Source organism: Solanum pennellii, chromosome 1 (genome assembly GCF_001406875.1).
Source record: "Solanum pennellii chromosome 1, SPENNV200".
NCBI lineage: Eukaryota > Viridiplantae > Streptophyta > Magnoliopsida > Solanales > Solanaceae > Solanum > Solanum pennellii.
In genome coordinates, this window is record NC_028637.1 from 107,683,228 (window position 1) to 107,701,694 (window position 18,467).

Consider the following 18,467-nt stretch of genomic DNA (forward strand, 5'->3'; position numbering starts at 1 on the left):
TAACTCCTGTTTGGACTCGGCAACAGTGTTCTGTAATTGGAATATTGTTACTGAAGAAATCATGCAATTCCTTCTAATTCACTGACATCAAATACATTGTACAAAGTCAGTGAAAAAATGACATACAATCGTGCAATCAGTATGCAAAAGCTCACTGATGTCACACTTTTCAAGTCTCCTAAAAAACTCAGATAGCTAAACTGATATGCCTGTATAGAAAATTACAATCCTCGCAGATTCCACGCCAGAATCGAACAGATCAACTGCATGCAAACTGCTTTTAGCTCAGATCTGCACTGACGTTAAGCTGTTTTTGCTCTCTTCCATACAATGACGGTGCCGCCAAAATCAGACGACGCTAACAAGTTCTCTCCATGATTCCAAGCAATACCTATTACTGGATAGCCATGGCCCTGCAGCCAAATACACCCCAATTTAATAATTCTCTTTCCGTGGTCGTCGAGATAATATAAGTCTGGAGACCAAATCTGCTCATCTTTTTCATACCTGAAGTTTGTTAACACATGTATTCTTTGGTCGAGTCAAATCATAAAAGTAAACATTTGCATCTTCACTCCCAGCAACTTCAAGTTGACAGAATGAATAACTACGTCAGTTGTGGAAGAAATTCATTAACAGTAGAAACTGTCAACATGTTTTAAGCTTCAGGGAACAACACTGTTGCTACCCGGGCAACCCAAGGAATGAAACACAATAGATCAGATCAAAGTCATCAGAACTTTTTGATTTTTGTTATTTTTCCAAACAAAAAAATAATGCATGTAGGAAACAAAAGACAATTCTTTAGGAGAAGAGATATTACTTCCTCCAATATAATATGTTTGGCAACTCCAACACAAATTTTCTTTCATCATTTTGAGTAGTTTCTTGATTGTAAGTAAATACAATAGAAGTTGAAAGGTAGAAGGTGAAAAGTCAATAGAACAAGGGATCTGTACCAAAACAAATCTCTCCACAAGAAAATGACTTCCAGCTTGGTAACCAAACAAACTACAATATTAGGATCTCGAGAGGGAAAAAAAGTAAGCAGAGATTTATAAACAAATCCGGTACATACCTATGTATTCTCCCTTTTCAAGGGAAAGTAAAGGACAGAAAGAAGCACGAATGCTGTGTAGCCGTGGAGCCAGCTTCAGTGAGCACCGGAGTGTCAAATAACCTTTCATCTCCAAAGAGATGCTGCAAACCCAGAATACTTTCAATATGACTAGAAAAAAGAAAATCAGAAGAAAGAGAAACCAAGACGAGAGGCATATATTTCAATTTGACCTGAAAAAAGACAAACTTCCGTCACGAGTAAAAGTCAGCAGGACAGGGCCTCGTGCCAGCAGAGAAAATGTCCTGTACTCAACAGTTGTAACAGCAGATCTATGCTTACTGCTACTTCTATTCCGATGAGTTCGAGATAGTGCACCTGTATGGGAGTTCATACTAACTGTGTAAATACACCCCTGCAAATAATAAAGCTGAATATAGTAAAGCCTTAGTACAGAAGAGGTCTAGAAATTGTAATGAAGAATAATAGGGACAAAGCAGGTAACCTGACTATCACCGCAGAAAATAAACTGACCAGTGTGGTCATGGTCCATGGCAGTGACTTCGCCGTCGACCACAGTTGTACTGATCGTTCTCCCCGTGCTAAAATTGAACACCTGAATGTTAGTTTGAAGGTTTAGGGCTCAATGAGGTAGAAAATAAAGAGTGAAATGAAGGCTGTGACATAATTATATATGGTGAAAAAATATATATATACAGGGATGCAACGTCATCCAATCCGTCAGAAGTAATTTGAACATGTGTATGAATACACCGACAGTTTCTGCAGGCATATAAGTAAGAAGTAACCTACTTGTTTTTCTTTTAGAATGAAGTAACCTACTTTTTTTTTTGTAGAATGAAGTAACCTACTTGTTTTTTTTTTTAGAATGAAATAACCTACTTATTCAAGTGCAACAATATCCAAATTCAATTTTAGAAGCAAAAGAAATACTCTAGTAGGTTAGAATGTCGGCCAAATTAAATTTGTACTGCTCCCCTAAGATCTCCAGATTATTACTGCTGTGCCTCACCCACTCAGCCAACCCCTTGGAAATGAAAAACAAGTGTACCTTGATGCATTTTGGAATCGTTATCTCTCTAATAGTCTAATTTCATGATAACTGCTGTGCACATGAAAATATCCTCTCCTACTTTCTTTGTTCTATCCTCTTTCCTCGGAGAGCAGATAAATACTTATCATGTGCCCATGAAGAAGTATTACCCTAATTAAGCCAATAAATCTAACAAGGATATGTACAATGATTTATACAGTAGAGCTAAACAATAGAATGTGTTCAGCTAAAAAGCAAAGGATAATTACATTTATTTCTTTTTTTGCATTGCCAGCAGAAAGGAAGTTGTTGTTCACCTGTAAAAGAAAATAAAAAAGGCAACAAAGGAAGAGCTAATTTTAGTAAGTTATTTAAATGCATATAAATGCCAAGCCTAAAAAGAATTTGAAGGTGCTCCATGCAATAAGTTATACAGCTCACTGAATGGATAATAGTTACAAAATACAATAGTAAAAAAAAAAAGCTGAAAAGAAGATGGAAAAAAAGAAGATGGTTTATTGTACTGCCAAGCAAAAGGAGAACACATGCAAATATGCATTGACAATAACACAAGAAATTTGCATGCAAACATGCCTTAGGAAAGTCTATTCTGGTGGTTGCAGAAAATGTGTACCCATAACCAAAAGGTGCATCTTTGCCCACTTACAGGATGAAATCGAATACAAAGCTGTGAAGAGACTCCATAAATCACCCTAATGCAAAGGCCTCTAGAAATATCCCATACTCTGACAGTTTTATCCATTGAAGATGATGCAATGTACTGATTGTTTGTGGAGAAGTCAAAATCTGAAAAAAGGTCAGATTTCAAAAATAATAACAGTAACATGTTAAACATAGATAAAGCATAGCTAGCATTTAGTCCCTCTTGACCGAGGAACAGACTTGCAATTAGAGTCACAAAGAGGCATGCTAAGAAAATCAAAAGGAACTCCATAAGAGCACCATAGTGTGGTTTCTGGCTTTCTGGATTACTCAGTTTAGACCGTCAATGGATTGGGGTAGGAACTAAAACACATGAACTAATTTCGCATATCCAGAAAACTATGAGAATTAAAAGGATTCTTTACAAAACCGATATCAAATTTGAAATAAGAGGTTTAAATAAAGTACTAACATTAAAAGACTCGTGTGATGATAAAAGCTCTTGGAAAAGCCGGGTATCAAAAGAAAGTGCTGCCTTTCTGTCAACTCAAAATGAGGCTTAACAACAACCACCAATATTTGAGTTTGGATCAAAACTAATAAAAAATTAATAAAAAGAAGAAACTAATTTTTTTGTAAGGTAATAAAATTGCTGTTTTAGTGGGTCATATATACATGGGGAGGGTGTTGGACAAACAACAGTATCTATTTTTAACAATTTAGGCCTCAGCAACATGTTTTCATTTCCATAGATTTGGTGATTGGATTCGTTGGGCTTTGCCTCCTATATAAAGCAAGCCTCCACCCTATCAAAAAAGATACAACAAAACAAATAATGGAAACAATAAAACATAGAATGAACTGTTCTTGGAAGTACTAGTTCGACCTTGAAAAATCAAACATGACATTGTGCAACGGACCACGCAACAGCGTGATAAAAACAAATACTGCAGGTGCTAACTCCTTTCACTGAGTAAAAGAGCTACTCTCTCCATCCCAATTTGCGATATGTTTAGCCCTTACTACAGCCCCCGCTGCATAAAAAACATACTCCCTCCGTTTCATAAAGAATGACCTAGTTTGACTTGGCACGGAGTTTAAGAAAATAAAGAAGACTTTTGATCATGTGGTCCTAAATTAAAGTTATGTCAAATGTACAAAATTGCCCTTTAATCTTGTGGTCTTAAACATGCCACGTGGAAAGTTGTTACCAAAAAAAGAAAGAGCAGACTAAAAAGGAAAGGAGGTCATTCTTTTTAAACGGAGGGAGTAGTATTTTGGTATTAAGAATACTTAGGTACTTTCTGCAAATTATTTTGTGACAAAAGCCTTCTTTCTTCCTTAAACTGTGTCCATGTCCAGCCTAATACTCCCATACAAATTTGGATGGATAGAGTATTAAACATTTTCTATGATTCACAATGTCCTTTTTCTAGTGTTTCAAGGTTCTGAGTTAAATGCTAATCAGTTGAATGAGAGAACAAACAATCACAAGGATAGAAGACATGAGATTTACAAAACCATTTCCATTTGGACATTGCAAAAGTCAACTGACTATTCTGGACATAGCTTCTGGTCAGAACTTTTACAACAATTTCTGTGTTAAACCTTGTGTCACTTCTACAAACATAATCCAACTGGAAGAATTATTTCTCCATTCTCATACCCCCAATCTAAAGTGTGATACAAAGCAGGAGAAACTTCACATTGGTTAGGCGGTGCGTCAGCTATGGTGAGGTCCTAGGTCACCTTAGCAAATAGCAAACCAACAATCTTTGAAAAACTTTAGTTGATTTCAAGGAACTCATAAGGAAACACAAGATACTATCTCCTGAATTAGTAACTTAACATTTGCATCTGAATCAGAGATCTAAGGGAATTGAATTCTTCCACATAAATTTTTCTACCAGTCCTTCATTAATTAAAATTTCTACCTTTTTAAAAGTTCTCCTACCCATAATATTTTTGTGTTTATCATTTATTTTCCCCATTTTATATATTAGTTCTTCTCTGGACCCCACACATGGCGGGAGTTCAAATGCACCAGACTGCCCTTTTTTAGTTCTTCTGTTCCTTTTTCACCAAAGCCCTAAATTGAGATTTAAGCTTAAAACCCCGATAGATTTTTATGCTTTTCTCACCTTTTGCCTTTGACAACATTGATACCGATTTAAGCCACTATTTCTAATACATTTTTACAAAGGAAAAGTATAACACAAACAACTTTGATATATGTACGATTTTAAAGACTAAGACTGCAGAATCAATACCAGTTAATCCAACCTGTGACATCTTTTGAATGCCCTGTTAACTGCTTAATGACTGAAGGGGGCATGGAGACACTGCATACAGTCAAACTGCCATCGGTTGCTCCATATGCAAGTAGATCAGAACTCATATGCCCAAACTTTATAACCGTAACTGAAAGATTAGATTAGTTAAGTTCATAATTAAGCAAGATGAAGTAAGAGATTGACTGATTCCGATTAGAAAAAACAATTACCCATGGCCTTGCATTGATCAAAAATGCAATGCATCCCCACAAAGGAATATGCAGGTTCCGACCTTCTACGTGGACGATCATCAGTGTCACTCACATTTGAACTGAAACTAGTAGTCCGACTCAATGCTTGACTTACTTGACTGGGACTTCGTAAATCCTGCATAAACATGAGATGCTGAAAATTGTGCTAAGAGAATTATCATTTTTCATGCAACTATAGTGATCAGAAAGAACCTACTCTGATCTTCTAGTGAGTGACACACCAAGAGCATTGGTATATGGCTGGTATGGACCTAGACTCGACCAATTGATTTGGCAAAGACCATAGCATTCATCTTCACTAAAAAAAAAGTTAATCTAATAAGCTCATATATGTAAGAGCTATAGACCAAGAAGATTGAACAAATCGAGCAATTGCATGTTCTTATCATCTCCATGCTGGAGTATATTATGACACACTCAACTCAAGAGTCTGAATCTAACTATGTATACATTAATAACCCAAAAAATTCATGAGTTGATTGTTATTCAACATCTCTAGATCAAGTGCAAGACATGTATTTGCAAAAAGGACCTTACGGAGACATTAAGGTACATCTAAAAATATAGAATGTCAAACATGGCTAGCATAAACATTTGAAGATTTTTAAAAATGAGAACACTGGAAAGATATATAATCAAACAAGCATACCATAACAATCTTGTTCACCCTTACTTAACCCTCTCCACAACAGAAGAAGAGAATAGGGCAGAATTCCATGGTCAAACTTTAAATTCATTAAGCCTTCCTTTTTAGGTTATAACATTTGTGTATATATAAATAAAATCAGTACATAGGTTGTATTGAAACCATATGTATAAGTGAGCACAAAAAGGTAGTTTAATAAACTTACTCAGCACTTAAACCAAATGTATCAAGCAATTAGCATGAGATATTCCAATAATAAGAATTAAAGATCATTTAACACATCAAGGGTCACCCAGAAAATGCTAGACAGATTTCAAAAGGAAACAACAAAGCATATCATTAAAACCACAAAGAGTCCATTCATATCTGCCACATATATCTCAAATAAACTGAGAGCTCTTACATAAAGTAAGTCAACTTAAGTCTTTAAACAAACATGAATTCCCACAATCTTTTTATTCCATAATTATAAAAAGTACATTTTATTAGCATTTCAGATCATATTTTTAGCACGTATTTCGAAATAAAGCATTGTTATACATGAGTTTTTACATCCGAAACATTAACATTATGAAATTATAATATATTAAAAATTTGATAGGTTTACTGTTTAAGTTTCATTCTAAAGAACATTCAGGAGGTGCAGGTTAACAGCTTCCAAAGAACTCGGTGATTCAAACTACTTAGTTGTATGAATTTCACCCTTCAACTTAATTTGTAGGGTGCAAACTCTATCTATCATACAAATACTTTTTGAATGACATGTCATGGATAGTCAAATACTCATCAATCCCCATAAACAGATGCACCATAGACTAAAGTTATGGAAAAAGACAAGTCAAACACAACCAAAAGATGCACATACCTTTAAGGAATTCCAGCTATCCGACTCGAGTAACTGGGAAACTGGACTTGCTGAAGGCATCCATCGCCCACTGATGCATCAACCAGTAAATTATCCTGATGTCAGATTGTATGGAGTACGAACTTCAACAAATGACATGGAAAAAGATAAAATAAATAAATAAAAAGCTTCATGTCATAAAGTTTTACATTCCCCAAAGTTCCATGATATCAAAACAATTCTGAACCGGTAGAAAAGGAACGTGCAACAAAAGTCAACTGAGTATCTCTTTCTAACAAAGTTCTTAGTGATTTGATAAATGAAAATTACACAAATGTTAAGGAGTAAATAACCAATTATGAGTCGTAATCAAGCACACTAAGCAATAAAGGGTTGCATGCTACTAGAAGAAATAAAGATAGATCTCAACAACCTGTTCCCTGGGGTACTTGGTCGGCTTGGTATTTGCAATGCCTCCCAATTCCTTGGCCTACTAATATAATTACGATAAGCTACGTATCCTTTTCCATTGCATCTCCAGTCCTTAAACAAGCAATAAAGTTCTATCAAGTCACTGCATAGCTAATCGCCACAAAATACAAAGATCCTACTATCAAAATGTAGGATGAAGTTGCATATAGTTTACACAATGAACCACAAAAATAAATCTAAACTGAGATAAACCGAAAGTGGCACAAATGCATGTCAAGTAAGCAATGAATTGTTCATAATGAGATCCTATATACGACTGAACCAGGAGACCAGTATGTATATCATTAATGAATAAGTAAATCAAAAAGGGAAAAAAATGAATACATACAACACGGATGTATTTAACATTTGATTCTGAAGAGAAATCACACGTACGCACAGCGATGATGCAGTTACATATAATCACGTGTTCTAACATATGCGTGAAAGAAGCGTACCTTGCGACGAAGCACACCGGATTCAGCTTTGCGATGAAGGAGGAACCGGCGAATTCCAATGTAATTTGGATCTGAATCGGCAGGCACTGGCTGAAGCATACAACTGAAAAACTCAGGATTTGCAGTAAAATCCTTTTTCTTCTCAATATTCTCCTCCTTCAGTTCATGATCATCACCTTCAGGCGAGCTCCTCTGAATTGTCGTCGATTCCGCCATTTCGAGAAAATTCAGGTGAACTCTTCATTCAAAAAATCGCCTCCTCCGGCAACCAGATCGTGGAGGAAGCGCTTTTCAAATTATTATTTATTCTCTCGGCGACGGCTGAAAACGGAGTTGCCAAAATGTGAATTGTGACGACTAAGGCGAATGTGCAATTGAGTAGTTTCCGTCTCCTGCGCCATTTTTTGGTGACGGTGCATCTTATATAAAAAAAAGTTTATGGCGAGTAACTCCCTATTCTTTCTATTTTTGTCATTTTCTCCCCTAAACTATAATGCTTTACGAGAAACACCCTTCTCCTTTTGCTTTTTCCACTTTCTTCCCATAAAATTCGTTTCTATTTTTTTCCCTTCCCAAAACTATTGGGAACAAGCCTTTCTAGCTGTCCCAAATTACATTTATGCGCAAATTAGTTAAAGACTAGAAAGAATAAATGAATTTATATAAGTTGAATATCATTTTTCATTTCAATAAAAAAGAAAAGCTATATATGGAGTGGTGAATTAGCTATTAAGCTAATATACGACTCAATATTTTATATAAAGATTTCTTCAAAGTTATATAAATTTAAAGATAAAAAAGCACGATAGATTTTGGAAACCTATTTTTCCCCCTAAAAATCATTCCAACTTTTATTTTCTTTCTTTCTTCTATATTTCATATGCTTCACTAATTACAAAGTATTTTTTATTTGAATTTTAGATTTCAATATTACTTTTCAAAATATTATTTTTATGAAACTGTTCTTCCAAATCAAATCTAGACAACAGTTGTTTTCTTAGAATTGAAATGTTGAATCAATTAATTCAGAGTCAAATTTAGAAATAACCTAAGCGCCACCTACTTAAGGTGGTGTGTGTATATATATTGATGTTATTATGAAGCTAGCAAGTAAAATTAATTTTTTTGTTTTTCACCTTTTTTTGATTCACTGAATTCACTAAAAGTGAAAAGTTCAAATGCTGTGAAGATTGGTTAAAAAAAGGTACTTTCAAATGCCAATGTATTACGATATTAATGATGTAAAAGGTAAAATAGTCCGTAAAGTAATATACTAGAATTTCATGGGGAAAAAATGATTTATATTTTGATATGTTACCTTTTATATTATACCTTGCGCTTGCAGGGTAATTTTTGTTCAACATATTCTTTGTGTATCAGTTGCATATGAAAACTATTTAAGGTCCACTAGCTGGTTTTGCAGTAATATCTCTCATTACGAAATATATATATATACAATAACATACCAAGTGTAAATGCTAATGGTCTCATTATGTACAGTCGTCGCTTATTAGGAAACAAATAAACAAATGGAAATTATACACCCAATGACTTGTGTCTCATTTAGAACACATTTGCAAAAATAACGTTTGCAACTGATCAATAGTCAACTTGGATAAATGAGTAACTATGAATACATGCATATATGTCCAATTCAATTTTCTGTAATGACTTTATTTTGTTTTCCTCATAAGGACCCAACATGTACGCTGTATAAATTATGAGGCAGCATGAGCTTGAAATGATGAAATTTATTGGTTTCAGACTATAAGAAACAAAATTACAGAATGCTACATTGGAAAAGGAAAGAAAAGAAAGATGAGATTTCATGTATATCATCATGATTTGGCTGCTGTGGGCTCATCAAATAGATGCCAAAAACGATTATTAACCCATATTTTATCAGCTTCCACAGCATATCCATCTTGATTACGATGCCAACTATAATAAGCATGAGTTCTATTCTTGATCGCCAGAGTGGCATGTCCAAAACTGGCCTCGCGGAATGCAGAGTAAGCTGGTTGTGGCTCCGTCATGCTGAAATTAGTGTACAAGATATCTGATTAGTTGAGTTGTGTCACAGAAACGCCAACCACAACACATAAAACAACTTTCTAGAGTTAGACGATTAGTCTTACTTGGTGGCTAGGCCTTCAAGATTTCCTCCATCGCCTATTGTTATATAAATTGGAGCAGATTGATCTTTAATAGGGCTGCATTCCCCATTGACAACGTTATAGGCCACATTAGATATCCGTTCCTGAAACACAATTAAAAATTTACATTTTCTATAACAGATGAAACTATGATTCTTCACATAAGCTACAGAGAACTGGATGATCAAGTTGTACATACCGTTCGTTCATAAGCATGAACATGACCTGCAAAAACCATATCCACTTTGTACTGTACAAACCATGGCTCATACACTACTCTCATGGTTTCCCCTTCCATAAAGTGATTGTTGTAGCTGTTATACCATGGAGAATGTACTAAAACAAACAGCCACGGAGTCTCACTCCTGTTAACCTTTGGTAGTTCTTTCTCTAACCATTTATATTGAGGAGTGTATTTACCTAAAATTTGAAAAGAACAAACGAACTGCAAGAAAAATAGACAAATCCACAAGTCCTAAATTTTCCTAATAGCCTTTAAGTCACCAAGAAAATGCATTATGAATTATAGGGAAGCAAGGTGAATGTTGTTGAACTGCGTGATCATCTCATCTAAAAACTTAAGTTGTTAAGTAATACTCGCAAGCATATCCTTACCAAATGCTGAATATGAGGATAGAACTATGATATATGCTGAAGCTCGCTTGATTGAATACCAAAGTGGAGATGTGCTGTTTGATGCTTTATATGGAACATGATACCGATGAGTATAGGGCTTGAAGGGCTTTGTTTCTCCCTGCAGGTAGTAACAAAATGTATTCATCAAAATTCCATTGCAGAACCATCGCTAAGATCCAGAAATGCATTAAATCTCAATGAGCTAACATTACGGTATCACTTACAATTTCAGGAGCAAAATCTATCTCATGATTCCCTGCGGTCCAAATCCAAGGTTGATAAGCAGTACTTCTCTCTGCAAACCTCCCCCATGTATCCCATCTGTTATTGTCATGATTTGGATACCTATCTGCGTAAGATATGTCCCCTACGAACAACACTGCTTGCCCCTTGATTGGATTTAATTCATAATGTGTGAGTGTCTTGTTTGAATCGAAACTCTGACCAAGATCCCCTGTAATGAAATGCAGGATTGAAATGAAACCTCAAAAGCAATAGTAAAATAATCGAAGAAAGCTCCAACAGCAATAATATGGTTGGAATTGTTACCTATAAGACCAAATGTATAGGCAACATCAGGCCCAACTTCTGGAGGAGTTACAAACCAGAAGGTTCGTGCTACGTGCCCAATCCCAATCTTATAGTAGTATTTGGTATCGAACTGCAAAAGGAGATTTAAATCCATTGTCAATTTGAGCATCCACCTATATTAAATTTTGTTCAAGGAATGAAACAAAGAATGTTAACCTTCAAATGTTTGATAGTACAGTGGTGGATGTAACCAGATGTATAGTTATAAAACTTATGGTTAGTAACTTTTCCATTGGCCTTATTCTTTAGCTTGCTTTTCTCACTCCAGTATACTACTGTACTTGAACCAGGTTCATCCATTGTCACCCATGAAACAATTACCGCCTTTCCCTCGTGATCTCCTTGTGTTATATGAACCTTATAAAAAAAACCCAAATAGAATCAATTGTCAAATAAACCAAATTCCATGAAAATGACAAGCATGTGATAAAATTTTGACAAATATTAAAACAATGGAGTTTGATTTGATCGAAAGTAGTATAGAAGAGGCACTGAATAAGCAGCTAACATAAATTACTACTATACAAACGACCCCGTGGGAGGCCTTTCAAAGGCTATCATTTGTAGGACGAGACTCCAGAGGCTAACCTCCTATCTCCTTGGGAATGAAAAATATGAAGATACCTGTTGAGGCGCATTATATCCAGGAGGAACACGGAAGACATCACTATCCAGAGGCATATCAATTGTCTTCTCAACCTTCCTAACAAAACTACTGGTGACTCCAGCATTGCATAAAACTGACTCATTCACAATTAAACTAAGAACAACAAAAATGCAATAACCAAACACACCCATCTTGTGGGAAAACTCAACTTTCACATTAATCAAGAGTTGTAGCTTCTATATATATATACATCCAGGAAATACGATCCCTCCAAATGCTCCAATTCATTTTAATTGTCATGCTTACTTAAAAATAACATGTTTAAAACAAGTTGTCATCTTAGAAAATCAAAATATAATTCACTATTAGTTTCCAAATATGGAGTATCCCATAAGTTAACTTATGTATGAATTAATAATTATAATGTGGATCATATGAATTATTAATCAAACTTAAAGTGGTCAAAAGTTTAGTTAGGAGAATATCTTCAGATCTCGTTTCGTAATGATGCAATCTCAATATTTATGTTGAATAAAATTTCATATTAGCATTAAAAAAGTCATTCCTAAGCTTGTCCCACGTTCTGCCGTTGATTAATTGTACGATGCGGTGCAACCTTTTATTTTTATTTTCGCAATTATTGTTATTCTGTAGTAATTTTTATTTATTTTCGCAATTATTGTTATTATGTAGTAACATGTAAGTTGGTTGTTACGTACTTAGAGAATATTATTTTAATATTATTTACACATTTATTTATTTATTCCTGGTCCAGTGATATTGATTAGAATTAACGCTCCACATGAGTACGATTATTTATTTGTTACTTACTCGTAAAGTCGTGTATTATATAAAAACAAAAAAGATGTGAAATGGGGAAAAAGATTTCGGCCACGTGCTCCTGGATATATTAGTAGTTAATTTACTCATATGAGATGTCTACGGCACGTTTTTTCGTTGATTAATTGATATTAAAACTTAATACAGTTTTATTAATTTATATGATTATATAACACATGATATGTCTAAGGCTTTCCCAAAAAAAAAAGTCTCCTCCTCTAACTTTGACAAATTTTAAATACATTATATTCAATTTTTAATTCTAATTTTTATATTGGATAAATGAATATGAACAAACATGTCCATCGATTTTCTTTTAAGACGTTTTTTTGGTTTTCCACACAATGACTCTTCTGCCATGTCTTAAATGGACGTTTTACAAATTATGAGGCAGCAAGAGCTTGAAATAATGAAATATTTATTCATCAACAAGTACACAATGTTACTGAGGAAAAGGAAAGAAAAGATAGATGAAATTTTTCATGATTTGGCTGTTGTGCACTCATCAACTGGATGCCAAACTCGGTTGTTAACCCATATCTTGTCAGCTTCCACAGCATATCCATCTTGATTACGATGCCAACTATAATAAGCATGTGTTCTATTCTTGATGGCAAGAGTGGCATGTCCAAAACTGGCCTCGCGGAATGCAGAGTAAGCTGGTTGTGGCTCTGTCATGCTGAAATTAGTGTACAAGAAGATATCTGATTAGTTGAGTTGTCTCACAGAAACGCCAACCACAACACATAAAAACACTTTCTAGACTTAGATTATCTTACTTGGTGGCTAGGCCTTCAAGATTTCCTCCATCACCGATTGTTACATAAATTGGAGCAGATTGATCTTTAATAGGACTGCATTCTCCATTGACAACGTTGTAGGCCACATTAGAAATCCGTTCCTGAAACATAATAAAAGTTTATCTTCTATAACAGATGAAAACTAAGACTCTCACTTAAGCTGCAGAGAACTGGATGAGTTGTACATACTGTTCGTTCATAAGCATGAACATGACCTGCAAAAACCATATCCACTTTGTACTGTACAAACCATGGTTCATACATTACTCTCATGGTTTCCCCTTCCATATAGTGATAGTTGTAGCTGTTGTACCATGGGGAATGTACTAGAACAATCAGCCACGGAGTCTCAGTCCTGTTAACCTTTGGTAGCTCTTCCTCAAGCCACTTGTATTGAGGAGTGTATTTGCCTAAAAAAAATGGAGGAAAGAAAAGGAACTTATAAGAAAACAGACAAATCCATGGTCCTGAATTTTCGAAATAGATGCCTCTCCTGAATAACCTATACTAGAGACCACGAAAATGCACTCACAGACTTTATTGGGAGCAAGGTGAATGTGAACAAAAGATTGACATCGACTGTGGACTGAAAGTTTTGGTATTACTACTTAACGACTTCTATATTCTTCAAGAACTGGAACAGTAACAGACTGTAGATGACATTTTCTGGCTGAGTACTTCTAAGTTCTATGTCCACGCTAAAGAAGAGGAAAAGGGAAAGCATAAACCAGTTCATAACTCAATGCTAAGTATCATTCACAAGAATTCCATATCCTTACCATATGCTGAATATGAGGATAAAACTATGATATATGCTGAAGCTCTCTTGATTGAATACCAAAGTGGAGATGTGCTGTCTGATGCTCTGAATGGGACATGATACCGATGAGTGTAGGGCTTAAATGGTTTTGTTTCCCCCTGCAGGCAGTATCAGAATGTATTCATCAAAATTCCATGCAAAACCATCTAAAATCTAGGACATTACTATTGAAGGAATGGAAAAGCACAAACAAATTGTCTTTTTTGCTGTGGAGTTCAATCAATAAACTCTATAACCACATTAGTTCTCTCTAAAGCATACATGCTTGCTCATTATTAGTGTCTCTAAATATAGTCATTTTTATCATGCAAGATGAATCTCATGTCACTTCCTTTGCAAAGCTGAGGAAATGTTTATCTATTTTTTTGTTGGAACAGAGAGAGATACCAGCTTTCTGTACAACTGTAGAATTCATGCAAGTAACTATGTTTTCTGTTCATACATTGAAGCAAAAGGGTGTTAACACAGCTTCTTCTCAATTGGCTGAAGGTCAAGAAATGCATTAATAAAGCTCATATAGCTCAAAAAATTAGGTTAAAGCATCCATGAAATACACAAGAAACAAATTTTGAGCAATAAGGGAAAAAGTATGGAATCACTTACAATTTCAGGAGCAAAATCTAACTCATGATTTCCTGCTGTCCAAATCCAAGGTTGATAAGCAGTACTTCTCTCTACAAACCTTCCCCATGTATCCCATCTTACATTATCATGATTAGGGTAGTTATCAGCATAAGATAAGTCGCCTACGAACAACACTGCTTGCCCCTTAATTGGATTTAATTCATAATGTGTGAGTGTCTTGTTTGAATCAAAACTCTGACCAAGATCCCCTGTAATGAAATGCAGGTTGGCTGAGAAATGCCACACAAATGCTAACGACAGCATAAATGTTTTTTAGCTATCATTTATCCTTTTCCTTTGGAAGTATGCAAAGAGGTTCTCACTGAACCATGTTCAACATATGCACAGAAGGAGAAGCATGCTGTATCTATAATATACATGTAACGAAGTTAATGCGTCATGCAGATAATGCTGTTTCACACAATAAACTAGAAAATTTGCCCTCTCAATCCTAGATTCAGGGTCTCAATTATATTCACATCAACATGATTGTACAGTCTATCTTTATTTTGGTACGGTATGAGAAAGCACAATATCAATGAAACTTCAGAAACAGTGCATAAAATAACCAAAGCAAGCTCCACAAAGTTCCAACAGCAATAATTTGGTTGAAATTGTTACCTATAAGACCAAATGTATAGGGTACATCAGGGCCGACTTCTGGAGGAGTTGTGAACCAGAAGGTTCGTGATATATGTCCAATCCCAATCTTATAGTAGTATTTGGTATCAAACTGCAAAGGAGTATTAAATCCATTGTAAGTTTGAGCATCATTTTAGAGGGTTAAAGTAGTTTACAAATGCTCAAGAAACCAAAATTATCCAACCGAAAAAGGGAATGAAAGAAAGAATATTCACCTTCAAATTTTTGATATTGCAGTGGTGGATGTAACCAGAAGTATAGTTATAATATGTATAGGTAGTAACTTTTCCGCTGGCCTTACACTTATGCTTGCTTTTCTCACTCCAGTATACTACTGTACTTGAACCAGGTTCATCCATAGTCACCCATGATACAATAACAGCTTTTCCCACATGATCTCCTTGTGTAATGTGAACCTTATAACGACATCCCAAACAGAATCAATTGGCAAATAAACCAAGTTCCATGAATGATACAAGCATAAACAAAATTTGTGACATGAGAATACGTTTTTATCCAGAAAGAGTCTCTCTGCCTCCACGAGGTAAAGGTAAGATCTTCGTACACTCAACCCTCTCTAGAACCTACTTTGTGTGATTTCACGGGTATGTTGTTCATTTGACAGTAAAAAAAAAATTTGACAAATATTAAAACAAGAGGTTCTTCAATAATGGCTTGGTAGGAAGTCATAAAGAAGGCACCAGATAAGAATCTAACATAAAATATGCCTTTGGCCGCCGTACAACTCACACAGTGGCCGGCCTTCAAAGGTTATCATTCGTAGGACAACGAGAAGTAACCTACGCCCATAATGAATTTTCTAAAGCGATAATTTCAATTTCAAGAGTAGTATGAGTTCAGTGGATCCCAAAAATATCTACTTTTAGTATATTTTTCTTAAAACCGCAAAACCCATTAACAAAATCAGAGTAAAAGTGCCATTAAACAAAAACAGAGAAAAAGGTGAAAAGTGCATCAATATATCCATAAAAAATTCAACAACTAACAGCAAGGTCAATGATGCATCAACAGTGTTTGTTAAAAGCTCTAATTGAAAAAATACAAATTAGAAAACAATAAAAAGGAGAATTTGAAGATACCTGTTGAGGCGCATTATATCCAGGAGGAACACTAAAAACATCACTATCTAGAGGCATATCAATTGTTTTCTCCACTTTTCTAACAAAACTACTGGTGACTCCACCATTGCATAAAACTGACTCATTCAAAATCAAACCCAGAACAACAAGAATACAATACCCAAAACAAGTCATTGTTGACACACTCATCTTTTGAGAAAACTCAAGTTTCACATTACTCATGAGTAGAAGCTCCTTTATATATGAATCGATAGATACCTGTATTCCCTGTATATACGTCTAGAATCGCGGGGAATATGCTAACCTTATACTATGATAAGTACTCACAACTTTAATTTAAATATTTTCCATCGAATTAATTGGTTAATTATGACCTATATTAAAGATAACAAACTTTTCATAATGTTTATCATCTTATTTTTAATTTGTTTGTCTTGCAATTGTTTTCTTAATTCTTTACTATTTTTTGTTCTTTCTTATTAACTCTTTTATTTTTATATATAAAATTGAAAGATATTTTAATATATTTTATAATGTTCAAAACTTTTGTATATTTTGTTTAATTCAATATCAAGTCAATCTAAATCTAGAGGATTATACAAGCTACTATGATAAACTTGGTGAGGAAATATTTTGAAAATTCTATGAAGATTGAATTAGATTTTAGAAAACAAATTGAACAACAGAAATTATGTTTTTATGTAATTTTTCAATAATATAAATTTTAGTTTTAGAATTTTTGTGTTTGATATATTATTTTGTTAATTTTAATAATTAGTTAAATTAACTCTTGGACAAAATAAACACAACAACTAATTTGATAAGAATATTGAAATATATTTCTCTATTTTATATTAACTAATTTTGAGATATTTTTCATTGTTCAAAGTAACTGAAATTTAAAGTTTTTAAACCATTTTTACTAGTCAATTATATTATATTAGAATGTACAATAATATATATTGTCTATTAAACCAATAAATAATTTATCATGTTGTTTTTATTTTATCCTTGCTTAATATTATTCATTTTTCAGTGTTTATATAACTTATATTTAATAAGGGTGATTTGATAAAGTTACTCTTATCATTTACTACGATTTAATTTCTGTGTCAAATCAATAGTGGATAACTATTATTTTATGTTTGAACTTCTCTTTTTTGTTTTTGCTCTTCATTTACATTGTCTATGTGACAAGTTTAAGAGAGTTAATTGTTCATATTACTCCCCCGTTTATTTTTATTTATCTATATTGTTTGACTTGATATACTACATTTAAAAATAATAAATAAATGATAACTTACGATATTACCCATATTAATTGTAAACTATCAAAATATTATAGAAATAAATGATATTTAATAATAGGAATAAAACAAATATAAAATAATAAATTATTCATTAATTTTATAAACGAAATAAATAAGGCATAATATATAAATGTGCCCTTTAACTTGGCTTCAAATCACATTTATGTCATTCAACTTTGGATGTGCACAAATAGACACTTAAACTTGTATAAAGTTGAACAAATAAACACACATGTCCTACATGTCATTTTTTGTCCTACGTGGTGTCCTACGTGTATTGTGTCATGTAGGACTCATGTGTTTGTAGGACTCATGTGTTTATTTATTTAAAAGTTGGATAGTTAAAGTGCATGTTTGTGCATTATAAAAGTTAAAGATCAAAATTAAAATTTGAACTCAATTTTAGGATCCAATATATATATCATGCCAATAAATAATAATAAGTCATGGAAGTATGATTTTCTTTTGAAATATTTCTATTTTCAAAAGTAATTTCAAAATAATTAAAAAGCAAAAGTGAAAAGTATTTTTCAATTTGTAGCCAATGTTTTTTCTTTTCATAATAGTTAAGTCAACTATTATTGAGTAGTCGACAATCGGTAT

The 18,467-nt window shown here is 33.9% G+C and overlaps 3 protein-coding genes across 4 annotated transcripts; all 3 read right to left on the bottom strand.

Moving 5' to 3' along the window:
• Positions 1-28: 28 nt before the first annotated feature.
• LOC107005248 (WD repeat-containing protein 13) lies at positions 29-8,139 on the bottom strand. The gene is made up of 12 exons (XM_015203791.2): positions 7,739-8,139; positions 7,243-7,352; positions 6,831-6,900; positions 5,278-5,434; positions 5,058-5,195; positions 2,779-2,918; positions 2,381-2,428; positions 1,563-1,673; positions 1,291-1,472; positions 1,079-1,200; positions 508-584; positions 29-413 (listed from the first exon to the last, which is right to left on the bottom strand). Exons 1-12 carry the CDS (start codon positions 7,952-7,954, stop codon positions 303-305), a joined length of 1,482 nt encoding a protein of 493 aa, XP_015059277.1. The 5' UTR covers positions 7,955-8,139; the 3' UTR covers positions 29-302.
• A 1,182-nt stretch (positions 8,140-9,321) lies between these two features.
• On the bottom strand, positions 9,322-12,063 carry LOC107008290 (purple acid phosphatase 2-like). Of its 2 annotated transcripts, XM_015207265.2 has the most exons (8): positions 11,746-12,062; positions 11,278-11,478; positions 11,080-11,191; positions 10,755-10,984; positions 10,510-10,648; positions 10,094-10,314; positions 9,877-9,998; positions 9,322-9,775 (listed from the first exon to the last, which is right to left on the bottom strand). In XM_015207265.2, the coding sequence occupies exons 1-8, from the start codon at positions 11,917-11,919 to the stop codon at positions 9,577-9,579; spliced, it is 1,398 nt and encodes a 465-aa protein (XP_015062751.1). In that variant the 5' UTR covers positions 11,920-12,062; the 3' UTR covers positions 9,322-9,576. The 2 variants fall into 2 exon arrangements, with proteins under 2 accessions (XP_015062751.1, XP_027775270.1); XM_027919469.1 differs by lacking the exons at positions 9,322-9,775; positions 9,877-9,998 and having other exon boundaries at positions 10,189-10,339; positions 11,746-12,063.
• Positions 12,064-12,847: 784 nt separating this feature from the next.
• LOC107008292 (purple acid phosphatase 2) lies at positions 12,848-16,892 on the bottom strand. Its single transcript, XM_015207266.2, has 8 exons — positions 16,555-16,892; positions 15,670-15,870; positions 15,434-15,545; positions 14,792-15,021; positions 14,148-14,286; positions 13,558-13,778; positions 13,348-13,469; positions 12,848-13,247 (listed from the first exon to the last, which is right to left on the bottom strand). The coding sequence occupies exons 1-8, from the start codon at positions 16,774-16,776 to the stop codon at positions 13,049-13,051; spliced, it is 1,446 nt and encodes a 481-aa protein (XP_015062752.1). The 5' UTR covers positions 16,777-16,892; the 3' UTR covers positions 12,848-13,048.
• Between the last annotated feature and the right edge of the window lie 1,575 nt (positions 16,893-18,467).

Bases quoted from the DNA above. Each gene is read 5' to 3' on its own strand.
- LOC107005248 (XM_015203791.2), bottom strand. From the start codon at position 7,954: ATGGCGGAATCGACGACAATTCAGAGGAGCTCGCCTGAAGGTGATGAT. The intron at 5,435-6,830 runs GTATGTGCATCT...ATGTTTATGCAG, and splicing joins ATAGCTGGAATTCCTTAAAG to GATTTACGAAGTCCCAGTCA. The intron at 1,473-1,562 runs GTTACCTGCTTT...TATTATTTGCAG, and splicing joins TTTTCTGCGGTGATAGTCAG to GGGTGTATTTACACAGTTAG.
- LOC107008290 (XM_015207265.2), bottom strand. From the start codon at position 11,919: ATGGGTGTGTTTGGTTATTGCATTTTTGTTGTTCTTAGTTTAATTGTG. The intron at 10,985-11,079 runs GTAACAATTCCA...ATTTCATTACAG, and splicing joins CTATACATTTGGTCTTATAG to GGGATCTTGGTCAGAGTTTC. The intron at 10,315-10,509 runs GTAAGGATATGC...TTCAAATTTTAG, and splicing joins ATCCTCATATTCAGCATTTG to GTAAATACACTCCTCAATAT.
- LOC107008292 (XM_015207266.2), bottom strand. From the start codon at position 16,776: ATGAGTAATGTGAAACTTGAGTTTTCTCAAAAGATGAGTGTGTCAACA. The intron at 14,287-14,791 runs GTAAGTGATTCC...TACTGCCTGCAG, and splicing joins TAGATTTTGCTCCTGAAATT to GGGGAAACAAAACCATTTAA. The intron at 13,470-13,557 runs GTATGTACAACT...ATTATGTTTCAG, and splicing joins TTCATGCTTATGAACGAACA to GAACGGATTTCTAATGTGGC.